This window comes from Mastigoproctus giganteus, chromosome 4 (genome assembly GCF_048544385.1).
Source record: "Mastigoproctus giganteus isolate SK-2022 chromosome 4, ASM4854438v1, whole genome shotgun sequence".
Classification (NCBI taxonomy): Eukaryota; Metazoa; Arthropoda; class Arachnida; order Uropygi; family Thelyphonidae; genus Mastigoproctus; species Mastigoproctus giganteus.
The window spans coordinates 202763057-202776095 of NC_143578.1; the positions used below are offsets into that span (position 1 = coordinate 202763057).

Genomic DNA, 13039 nt, shown 5'->3' on the forward strand with positions numbered 1-13039 from the left:
TGATAATCAGTAGTGATTCTTCATGCATTAAGAATCTGCAGATAAAGGAACCATTAGGTGGCAGTGATCATAATGTGCTGAAGTGGGATTTACTCAAAGAGGTAACTACCATCAGGGGTAAAGGGAAGGGTTATTGCTTTCGTAAAGGCGACTATGATGGTCTGAGACAGTATTTATCCTGGAACTTATCTTGAAAGCTACTAGGCTTTACATACCAACTAAGAAATATTGTTCAAGGTTTAGGCCTAAATGGATGTCAGGTGAACTAATGAGACATATGACAGAAGAAAAATGCATGGGATACATATAAATTAACATGTGACACAGAAGCCTATGATAGATACAAGTTGATCGGTAACCAAGTTACAAAGGAGGTTAGGCAGGCAAAGGCAGATTATGAGAAATCTTTGGCAAGGGATGCAAAGAGTTCTTTACTTATGTAAACTCTAGAAGGAAGGGGATGAATCAGATTGGTCCACTTGATATCGATGGGTCAACTGTTGATGATCCTGCTCAGGTAGCTAACAAACTAAATGAATATTTTGCATCGACATTCACACATGAGGAGTTATTCAGTGAGGGGAATGCCAGATGTGTATTCAACTCTGGCAGTAAGCTAAAGAATCTTGTAATAACTGAGAGTAAAGTGGAGGAGAAATTGAAGATAAACACAAGAAAGGCACCTGGGGATCTATCCAGTTATATTAAAGGAGACAGCAAAGGAAGTAAGCAAACCCTTAGCCATAATTATGAGAGCTTCCTTGAACTCAGGGGAGGTTCCCACGGACTGGAGATGTGCAAATGTGACCCCAATTCACAAAGTGGGATCAAAGGGTGACACAAGTAATTACAGATCAGTTAGTTTAACTTCTGTTCCAGGAAAAATAATGGAGTCACTGGTTAAAAATGCATTGCAGGATCATCTCGACAAGACCACAGCAATAATTCAGACACAGCATGGGTTTGTTAAGGAAAAGTCTTGTCTACAAATTTGATTGGTTATTATGATGTGGTTACAAAGGAACTGGATGCAAAAAATAATTTTGATATCATATTTGGATTTCAGGAAAGCTTTTGACACTGTTGTGCATGGAAGACTATTGTACAAAATGGAGCAGAATGGTATTAAGGGTAAGTTGCTACAATGGATAAAAGGATGGTTAAGTGAGAGAAAAGACAGAGGGTGGTAATCAATGGATGCTTCTCTTCGTGGGCTAATGTTATTAGTGGAGTTCCACAGGGTTTGGTATTGGGTCCACTGTTGTTTTGTATATTTATCAATGATGTTGATGAAGGTATATCAGACTTAGTGTTGAAGTTTGCAGATGATACAAAGGTTGGCAGGGTTGTTAATGACAGTAATGGCAGTGTGCTACTGCAACAAGATCTAGAAAAGTTGGGCAGATGGGCTGAGAAGTAGCAACTGAAGTTTAATCTTGACAAATGCAAAGTACTGCATATGGGTAGAAGTAACCCGAGAGAAAAGTACCAAACTGTGTGGTACTACACTTAAGGTGGTAGAAAATGAAAACGACCTGGGAGTAATTGTACAGTCAGATATTAAGTTTTCTGAGCAATGCAGACAGGCTGCTAGAGCAGGTCATGGGGTTTTGTCAATGATATATAGGAATTTTGCTAGCAGGGAAAAGGAGGTGATTATCCCTCTGTATAAAGGCAATGGTCAGGCCATGCCTTGAGTACTGCATAAAAGGTCTGGAGGCCTCATTTTAGGAAGGATGTTGATTTGCTTGAGCGTGTACAGAGAAGGGCAACAAGATTGGTGAGGGGAATGAAGGGATCCTCTTACCAAGAGAGGCTAAAGTTCTGGAAATTGCAGTGGCTGGAGACTAGGCACCTGCACAGTGATCTGATTGAGGTATATAAGGCCTTGAATGGGTTGAGCATGCTGAATTTTGATGGGATCCTTCCACTTGCTCAGATTACGAACCTAAGGGGGCATAAATTCAAATTAAGAAAAGACAGATGTAGAATAGATGTGCGGAAATTTGCCTTTAGCCAGCGGGTGGTTAATTGCTGGAACAAACTTCCATCTGTTGTTTAGAAGTCGATAGGTTGAATAAATTTAAGGAGGAACTGGACAGGCATTTGGAGGGAATGGTGTGATTTTTTTTTTTTTTTTTTGGCTGATGCTGCATAAGCTGATACACTTGCATTCTTGCATAACATGCCACTACTACTACTACTACAAAGAAAACTTATGGAAAAAAAAAAAACTTCAGTTGTGCAAACTGCAGTGTCTGGAGAAAGGCGCCTGTGAAGAGACCTGATTGAAGTGCTTAAGGCATTAAATGGATTTAGTACATGTGAACTAAATTCTGAAAGCACTTTCACTTTTTCTTGGACAACACACACATAAGAGATATAAATTTTCAAATTGAAAAACAATGGCTGCAGGTTTTTTTTTTTTTTTTTTTTTGGTAGTTGTTGGCGCATCGGCTTCTGTGGCCATAATGCACCTCCCAAGGTTTTTGCAGTACTCTGATCCAAGCCCGAGGCGGGGTTCGAACCCACGACCTTTGGGTTGCTAGGTAGGTACTTTACCCACCCGGCTAGCCCGGTCGGCCGGCTGCAGGTGAGATGTGAGAAAATTTGCTTCAGAAAGATGGAACCCACTGCTGGAACAAACTTCCACCTGGTGTTGTGAAGGTGGGTCTAAATAATTTTAAGGAATGATTAGACAAAGTTATAGACAGATAGATGATATGGGCAGTTTTTGGGGGGGGGGAGTGCTGTATAAGCTCGCTTCCTTTCATCATTTGCCACTATTAATACTAATTAATTTTCTATCCCCCACCACAACATCCCTAAGGTTTCATGGTAACTAGTAATGCTGTGTGGTGTATCATGTTGGTTCATGTTTTTTAATTTTAATTGAGACACAAAGGACATATCGCACCTGTAAATTGCATGTATTCATAATCTGTTTCCTATTGTTATAACAATAGGAAATTTCATCTATAGATGAAAAAAACTTAGTTTTTTTGGAGTAAAAAAAAAAATCTTGTACCCTTAAGCAAAGGAGAACTAACTTTACTCTTCACTTGGCTTAATTCCGATCACTGTGCAATCAGCCACTTATTTTGCATCCCTACTCCTTCATCCTTAAGTAAAAGGGACAGAAAATTATGTCTTGAAAATGAAATACAATTTTCATGCTCAGAAGAAATCTACACCACACGCTTCTGGCAGAAACATTCAAATACAAACAACTCATTCTCCTGCTATATGGCACTTCTGTAACTCAAATGCTTAATAAAGGATTTAATAGTAATAATGATTGTGATAATAATAATCAGTTGTTTATGCATCCAAGTTGTCATCATGATTTCCAGATAATGTGTTTGTTCAGAAGATGGAAAAAATAACTTTTAGTCAGTAATCTGGAACACGTTATACTGACAGCATATTTTACAAAATGCAATAGGTTGGCATTTTACTACAGACTATTCAACGTTTTGAATAGCATATGAATCTGTTGCCATGTTGATCTTTCAGCATTTCAAACTTTTTTTGCATACTGATTTGTTATAATCTGAAAGCCATGAGCATTCTGATCTACTGTCGCTTTGATTTTGTCAGAATTTTGATTTTTTTGTGATTTTAAGTTTTGGCAGTTGCATCCCAATAATCATATTTGTATGTGTGTGAATGTGATAGCTTCAAACAAACAAAATTTTGTTATGCTCATTTTGAAAACTTTATACCTGTTTTATACTGAAAATAAATAATAATGGGAAAAAAAATTCCATTAAACCTGAGTTGGAGTTCGGTTTCCAAGTTCTGCCGATACTTTCTCCCAACGTCTTACACGTATCTCTTCTGGAGGATGCTTTATTAGTAGATGTTCCAATTTTTTCTGTTCTTCAGCTGTCCACAGTTGATTAAATGTAGTAGGTTTTGAGTCTTCATACACACGCCCACGTACCATGATCTGGCTTCCACCTTCTAACTGTAAATCTATTTCTGCACAGTACAAAAAAAAAAAAAAAAAAAAAATTTTCCTTTTTTTTTTTTAAAGCAATAAATAAAACAACAGTTTACCTTACCAGATCCTAAATTTATTTACAATTGAATTTTTACTCTAATTTCTATACATTCAGAAAAATCAAGTGCCCCTTAGGAAATAATCTAATACACTGAGTGACCAGTTTACTGGGTACACATACCCAATAACAAGCAAGCCCTCAGCTCTCTTTTCAGTCTGAATTCATTGTATCATGGACTCAATCAGGAGTCAATAGCATATCACAGGGATACTGGTCTGTGCTGATTCAATTCTTCTTACAGCTTTTGCAACTGGATGGTTATGGATCTCTACTCTGAAGAGCTTGTTCAACTTCATCCCACAGAAGCTCAACTGGATTACAATCTAATGACTGGAGAAAGCCACCACACTAAGCCAATTTACTTTCATTTCATGTTCCTGGAACCAGTTCTGTACAATTGTGGCATGGTAACATAGTGCATCATACTGTTGGAAGAACACATTTGCAAATGGATACATGATAGCTGTAAAGGGATGCACCATATCAAAAAGAAAAGAAAAGAAAAAAAAAAAAAAAAAAAATCTATGTGCCCTTCAAACAACCAAGGCCAACTGATTTTACTCTTCACTGTGCAGATAGCTACACTAGTTACCAAGAAATGTTTACTTTGATGGTATCAAAAAGCTCAAATGTGTATCATGAAAACACTCACTACACTATTAACACTGCAACCACCAGCCTACACACTGTTGATAGTAGTGGTGATTGGACTCATGGACCCATTTAGTCATCATATTCTTGTTCCCTCCATCAGTATGAAACAGCAGGATTTGTCAAATCATACAATGTTTTTCCAACATTCCACTGGAAAGTGGAATGTTGGAAAAACATTTTTTTTTTTTTCTGACAGGAGTGGAACACAATTTGGCTATCACCTATGATAACAAATCCATGACATGGTGTAACAAGTTGTTTATTCTGAAATGCACAACTACCTACCACTGTTATACTTGGTAAGCAAAAAGGTGGTTGTTATTTGACTTAACTGTAGCCCTTATTTCACCCCGCACAAGCCTTGTCAACCTCTGCTGCCACTTGCAGCAATATATTCTTTCCAACAGAGGATTACCTTTATTAGACCAAAGACACACAATCATACATAAAAACTCTTGCAGGATTGCAGTTTCTGATATACTTATAGCAGTGCTTCTAGTGCAAACTACCAAACTACATTCAAAATCACCTTGATAAAATTAATAGCAAAGCTTAAACTGACGGTAATCACCTCAAATAACTGCTTAGTTGTATGGTTAGGCGAAAGTTGTGGAAACTTAATTAAGTGTTACATAAAAATAGAATTGTTAAAATATAAATAGAATAGAGACTATTAAAATTTTTGCCCAAAGGAGGAAGATGTGCACTGTTCCATCCCCTGGTTGTCCTATATAAAATTTGTTAAAACTGTGAAAAAATTAATAAATAAAGCCAATAATCATAATGGATGACTTTCATGATATCTTTGGTTGGCAATAATGAAAGAAAAAGAGAGGTTGTGTACTTAAAGAGATCCTAAGTTCCATGATGCATTTTAGGACATGTGGGAACTTGACATGTGCAAGGTTCCAAATGGGGGAAAGGTTTGTTGGAAATTGTGTTTAAAACATTAATGTGGTGTTACGATGACACCATTTTATAACAAGTGCTTCCTGTTGGAAAAGTTTATAACTTGATTTTAATTTTACAACTGTAATGGCTAAATCGATTAGAGGGTTGTGATTATGGGATGTAAATGCTATGTGAGTTTCGTGCTAACTTGATTAGTTTTGAAGCTACTGTGGTGATAATATGTACATGTGTTAGAAGTTCTAGTTGTGCCGTATTTAGTGGTGGTACTCCTAATATAGCATGCATTACAATCAGATTGGCATTTAATCAAGCAGACGATATTGTTTATGTTACATGTTGAATATTTATGTGTTTCTTTCTATGTATTAAATATAGTCCCTAGTTTGTTATATGATGAAAATGTTAATGTTATGTCTGTCTGTGTTGGTAAACACTTGACGAAGCTGTCTAGAGAGTTAACTGTGTTAGGGGAGGACGATCCTTGTTTTGTTTGTTGTTCTGGTTGGTATTGTGATTGCGTCAGTTATTGATCCTATTTCCTACAATGGAGATTGTATGTCTGATCAATTGTAAAGGAAGGGTATTTCCTAGCTGTGAATGTTTTTGTGAGATAATGTAATTCTGTAGCTAAATCATCTTGTAAAGAGGTGTATTTAATAGCGTTATAAATCTGGTTGTAAAGAACGGACTTTTTTTGTGCTAAGTGGGTGATGTGATTGAAAGTGTAAATACTTCCCTGTGTGTGTATATTTTTCCTATAAAGTTTAGTTCCTAATTTAGTGCCTGTCTTGTATATTGTAAGGTTGAGGAAATTAATCTTGTTATCAGATTCTACTTCAAAGGTGTATTTAAGTCTTTCATGTATTGCATTAAATTTAATAAAAAGGCTATCAATAGTAGACTTGTCTCCTGTTAATAACACATCGTCAGTCTAATGCATATAAAGCTTGATACCCGAAGGAAAAGGTTGGAGTACTTGGTGTTCAATAGTAGCTAGGTAAATTTCTGATGGGGGGGGGAGATACCTAATCCCATACAGCATCAAGTAAAACCGAAATGAGCTATAGAATACTGTTAATGTTAAGAGAAGTGCATTTGATAATCCATCGTTAAAAAAGTTCTCATAAGGCTTGTAGCGTGAAATCCAGCTGTACATTAGTATATAAAGAAATGATATCAAAAGAGGCTAAGATGTAATTTTCGGAAATTGTAGTGGTATTTATGTATTCAAAAACTTGGCCAGTGTTATAAACTCTAAATTTTAAAAATTTCATAAGGGGTGATACAATTTTAACTAAGAAGGCTGATAGATTAGCAAAGACAGATTTACAAAAAGAAACAATTGGCCATAAGGGGTGACCTGGTTTGTGAAGTTTGGCGATGTAGTAGTAGTAGTGGCACTTGATGCAAGAAAGCAAGTGTAGGAGCTTATGCAGCATCAGCCAAAAAAAAAAAAAAAAAAAAAATCACACCATACCCTCCAAATGCCTGTCCAGTTCCTCCTTAAATTTATTTAACCTATCAACTTCCACAATGACAGGTGAAAGTTTGTTCCAGCAATTAACCACCCGCTGGCTAAAGGCAAATTTCCGCACATCTATTCTACATCTGTCCTTTCTTAATTTGAACTTATGTCCCCGTAGGTTCGTATTCTGAACAAGTGGGAGGATCCATCAGAATTCAGCGTGCTCAACCCATTCAAGGCCTTATAGACCTCAATCAGATCACCGCGCAGGTGCCTAGTCTCCAGCCACTGCAATTTGCAGAACTTAAGCCTCTCTTGATAAGAGGATCTCTTCATTCCCCTCACCAATCATGTTGCTCTTCTCTGTACACGCTCAAGCAAATCTACATCCTTCCTAAAATGAGGCCTCCAGACCTGTAGGCAGTACTCAAGGCGTGGCCTGACCATTGCCTTATACAGAGGGACAATCACCTCCTTTTCCCTGCTAGCAAAATTCCTATATATCATTGACAAAACCCCATGACCTGTCCTAGCAGCCTGTCTACATTGCTCAGAAAACTTCATATCTGACTGCACAATTACTCCCAGGTCTTTTTTATTTTCTACCACCTTAAGTGTAGTACCACACAGTTGGTACGTTTCTCTGGGGTTACTTCTACTCATATGCAGTACTTTGCATTTGTCAAGGTTAAACTTCAGTTGCCACTTCTTAGCCCATCTGCCCAAATTATCTAGATCCTGTTGCAGTAGCACACTGCCATTACTGTCATTAACAACCCTGCCAACCTTCGTGTCATCTGCAAACTTCGACATTAAGCCTGATATACCTTCATCAATATCATTGATAAATATACAAAACAACAGTGGACCCAACACCGAACCCTGTGGGACTCCACTAATAACATTAGTCCACGAAGAGCAGCACCCATTGATTACCACCCTCTGTCTTCTCCCACTTAACCATCCTTTTATCCATTGTAGCAACTTACCCTTAATACCATTCTGCTCCAATTTGTACAGTAGTCTTCCATGCGCAACAGTGTCAAAAGCTTTCCTGAAATCCAAGTATATGATATCAAAATTATTTTTTGCATCCAGTTCCTTTGTGACCACATCATAATAACCAATCAAATTTGTCAGACAAGACTTTCCCTTAACAAACCCATGCTGTGTCTGAATTATTGCTGCAGTCTTGTCTAGATGATCCTGCAATGCATCTTTAACCAGTGACTCCATTATTTTACCCGGAACAGAAGTTAAACTAACTGGGCTGTAATTACTCGTGTCACCCTTCGAACCTCCTTTGTGAATTGGGGATACATTTGCACATCTCCAGTCCGTGGGAACCTCCCCTGAATCCAAGGATGCTCTCATAATTATGGCTAAGGGTTTGCTTAGTTGCTTTGCCGCCTCCTTTAATATAACTGGATAGATCCCATCCACCCCAGGTGCCTTTCTTATGTTTAACTTCAACAATTTCTCCTCCACTTTGCTCTCAGTTATTACAAAATCATTAAGCACACTGCTACAATTTGATAACCTTCTTCCATTTTCAAACTGTAATAATTCCTAACGTGTGAATGTAGATGCAAAATACTCATTCAGTTTGTTTGCTATCTGAGCAGGATCATCAACAGTCGAACCATCGATGTCAAGTGGACCAATCATATTCATCCCCTTCCTTTTAGAGTTTATATAAGTAAAGAAATCCTTGCTGTTTTTCTTAGCATCTTTTGCCAAAGATTTCTCGTAAACCGCCTTTGCCTGCCGAACCTCCTTTGTGACCTGATTACAGACTAGCTTATATCTGCCACAGGCTTCTGCGTTGCCTGATAATTTATATGCATCCCATGCATTTTTCTTCTCTGTCACGAGTCTCATTAGTTCATTTGATAACCATTTAGGCCTAAACCTTGAACAATATTTCTTAATCGGTATGAAAAGTCTAGTAGCTTCCACGATTAATTCCTTGAATGCTTCCCACTTAGAATTTACTGTTTGTAACATCGTCAGTTGATCCCACTGTACAGAATTTAAAAACTGTCTGAGACCACTGTACTCCCCTTTACGGAAGCAAAAATCCTTTCCTTTACCCCTGACGGTAGTTACCTCTTTGAGTAAATCCCACTTCAGCACACTGTGATCACTGCCACCTAGTGGTTCCTTTATCTGCAAATTCTTAATACACGAATGATCACTGCTGATAACCAGATCAAGAGTATTACTTTCTCTGGTTGCTTCTCGAACATGCTGCTGCAGAAAACAATCATCCAATAAATCCACAAAAGTCTGACTAGTGTGTGAGTGACCAACCCACAAGTTCCAGTCAATATCTGGGAAGTTAAAATCCCCCATTATAAGACATTCTGATTTACTGGCCCACTCTATTTCTCTGTACAATTGTTCATTGTACTCATTCGAGTCATTAGGCCTATAACACACTCCTACTCTTATTTTTGCTTTCGCAGTGCTTATGTCACACCAAACTGACTCAACAGTGCACTGTCCATCTATATCAACTGGATGCACTTCTTTTGATTTTATGTTTTTCTTAATTAACAGCATAACACCTCCTCCCTTTCTGTCCTGTCTATCCTTTCTGTACACATTGTACTCCCCAAATTCCAGTTCGGCATTCCTTATATCTTTGTGACACCACGTCTCTGCTATCCCAACAATATCCGCCTTTGATGTCTTGACCAACACTTCAAATTCATCAAATTTATTTACTATACTTCTAGCATTGGTATACATGCAAGCATACATGCTCCTATGCCTATTCCTTGTTACCCTAACACATCCCATATACCCAACTATTCCAGGATGACTGCCATCCGTCCCTGAAACCCCCAACACCCCTCACTCCAGGTCGCTTCTTATTCTAATAGAAGTTGTGCAAGAATCACCTTCACCTCTGCCTGTGGTTACTGTTAAACTATTAGTCTTTGTATCCCCCCAAGCTAGCAGTTTTCCGACCCACCTAACACTGCCTCGATAGCATCAGCAAATATTCTTGCACCCTTTCTATTTAAGTGTATCCCATCCCTGTAGAAGCAATCTCTCCTGTTAACAAGTACAGTCCAGGCTGAAAAAAATTCTACTCCTTGAGCCTTGCACAATCTTTCCAGGGCTGAATTGATCGACAAGGCTCTCATCATATACTCCCTCCTATCGTGTCTGGGCAGAATTGCAGACACTTTCAAATTCAACCCTAATTCTCGGCTTTTTTTCAACAGTGACCTGTACTTGTTGAGTAATTCTGCCGGTCTCCTACTCTTAATATCATTAGTGCCAACGTGTACAACTATATCACCTTTTGTGCCCTTGAAAGATGATATCCGCTCTACAACGTCATCAACCTTTGCCCCTGGCAGACATACCCTGGTCCTGTTCCACCTATCCTTTTTACATAGCATGTTCCCCGTTTCCCTGACAATAGAGTCACCAACAACTAATAGTTCCTGTGGGACCAGCGCATTCTGCCTTGGGGTTTGCCGCTGTGTTGCGCGATGACCAAGTGCAAGCTCTGGCGTTGATGTGGGCAGCTGAGAGCTTGATGGGCCCCTCAATTTATTTCCTTCGAGGGCATCCACCCTGTCCTTCAAACTCTCATATAGGCCCATAACAACGCTGAGTTGTCGCCTGATTTCCTTACACTCCTTACATCGCGCACACACAAAGACATCCCCCATGGTAATATCATGTTCCGTTCCAGAGAGTTCGGCAAACATCTCACAAGTTGCACATTTTTTTAGGCTGTGACGCGTTGGAGAATCGGCCCCCTCAGTTCTCCCCCGAGTCACAACACTCCTGCCACTTTGTGCCCGTTGCTTTGCTGCTCTAGTTCGGGGCATGGTAGTTTAAATTAATAAAATCAATAAATTAAATGTCAGTAGTATTTGAATAGAAACTATGAAATAGAAACAGTGAAGCGTATTACTACATAATTATGCGTTACAGCTACCTAGCTACCTCAATTAAAAAATTTGAATTCCCTACAAAAACTTTGAATTCCCTATATACAAAAACAATGGCTACAAAAATCGAACAAAAATAACGGTTTTACCTATCGTAAGTAAAATCCACAAAAACTCTTTATCTAAATTAAAATAAAAAATAACCAGCGTAACTATAACTATATGACTACGTATTAAGTACAATATAAAACAACAATCATGTAAATAAAAGGCAAACACTTATCGTTTTTGCGGAGCTTGTAACTGACAGCTGTAACTTTTAAATAGAGTCAGCGCCCTCTCCATATGTCAAACGTATGGAAGAATGCTGCTCCATATGCCAATTTTCTCTGGTGTGAGTAGGCTAATTTCCTTATTAGCTCTTAGCCTCCTTAAGATAATGTCAAGTTTATTCTTTAATCTGGGGGTATTGTACGTGTTATCGCCCTTACAGGTATTTGTGTCGGAAAGGACATGTTGCATTCTGTCTATGTACATGTTTTTCCCTTAGTTTACGTATGTTGGATAGTTGTTTACTCATGTTTGGTTGAGATACTAACCATGAATTAATAATAGCGTTTGTCTCATGCATAATTCGGTATTTATCCGGATGATTCTCTAATTTGGCCTGTAACTCGATGATGCAATCCTTAATAGGGTAATGATTATCGTTTATCACGAAATTAAACCCATATTCTAGAAAAGATAATTGAGCCGAAGAGAACGATTGTGATGAAATGTTAACGATAAAAGATTTTTGAGAGGGCTGGGTTTTCTGTGTAAGCAAGGTCCATTTTTTTTAAATGTCTTGGTGTCACATTATTAAGCACTGCTCTAATGTGTGTATTATTGAAATTAACAAAATCTGACCATGTTTTTGGTGTCATACCTCTTTTTAATCCAAATCTGAAGTGGTGTATTTGGTGTAGAGATTGGTATTTATCCTGGAACCTTTTGTGTAATTCCTCCCGAATAATTGCAATGGATGTTTGATGTATAATATGTGGATCCTTCTTACATGTTATATATGAAGTTCTATCGATTAACTAAGTGTCACATTACAAGATATTTTTAACGCTTATCATAACATCTCATCCATACAGTCTATCACTTCTATCCAGTTCCCTGATGGATACAGACACGGTTATTAGGAAATCCCACTATTCTAGAATACTCATTAAATACTTTACAAGTAAAACTCATTTCATTTTTATAAAAATGCCTTGCACACAACATTATTCCGAAATTCGTTCAAGTTTATACTAGGAATACATGCAAGTAGTATCTGCATATTATACTTCAAACGTCCATTGCAATTATTTGGGAGGAATTACACAAAAGGTTCCGAGACAAATACCAATCTCTACACCAAATACCTATCTCAGATTCAGATTAAAAAGAGATACGACACCAAAAACCTGGTCAGATTTTGTTAATTTCAAAAATACACGCATTAAAGCAGTGCTTAATGCTTAATAATGTGACACCAAGATATTTAAAAAAATGGACCATGCTTACACGGATTGTTTGTTTGTTGTTTGGTTTTAGGAGCATTAGCAACTAAGGCCATATTGCTTGGGGAATATGCGGTGGTCATTCCCGCATCCTCTGTATTTGGTGGTGACGGGCTCGAACCCTGGTCTAATCAAGAAGCGTGTGCTACGCACTGTTGCTCCTTCCCACCTGGCTACGGAGGCGCCCTGCTTACATGGAAAACTCAGTTGTTGTTATTGTTGTTGTTATTTGGTTTTTAGGAGCATTAGCAACTAAGGCCATATTGCTCCGGTGCGGTGGTCATTCCCTGACCTTTCCGCATTCTCCGTATTTGGTGGTGACGGGCTCGAACCCCGGTCTAATCAAGAAGCATGTGCTATGCACTGCTGCTCCTTCCCACCTGGCTATGGAGGCGCCTGGAAAACTCAGACCCATCAAAAATCTTCTATTGTTAACATTTCATTACAATCGTTCTCCTTGGCTCAATTATC

At 38.3% G+C, this 13039-nt stretch overlaps 1 protein-coding gene across 1 annotated transcript in view; it reads right to left on the bottom strand.

Moving 5' to 3' along the window:
* Positions 1 to 13039, bottom strand: part of Atac1 (Ada2a-containing complex component 1) — a 91974-nt gene that overhangs the window by 57308 nt on the left and 21627 nt on the right. Inside the window, exon 4 of the mRNA XM_090371139.1 lies at positions 3776 to 3984. Within this exon, the coding sequence (XP_090227265.1) occupies positions 3776 to 3984 (209 nt within the window). The remainder of the gene's footprint in view (positions 1 to 3775; positions 3985 to 13039) is intronic.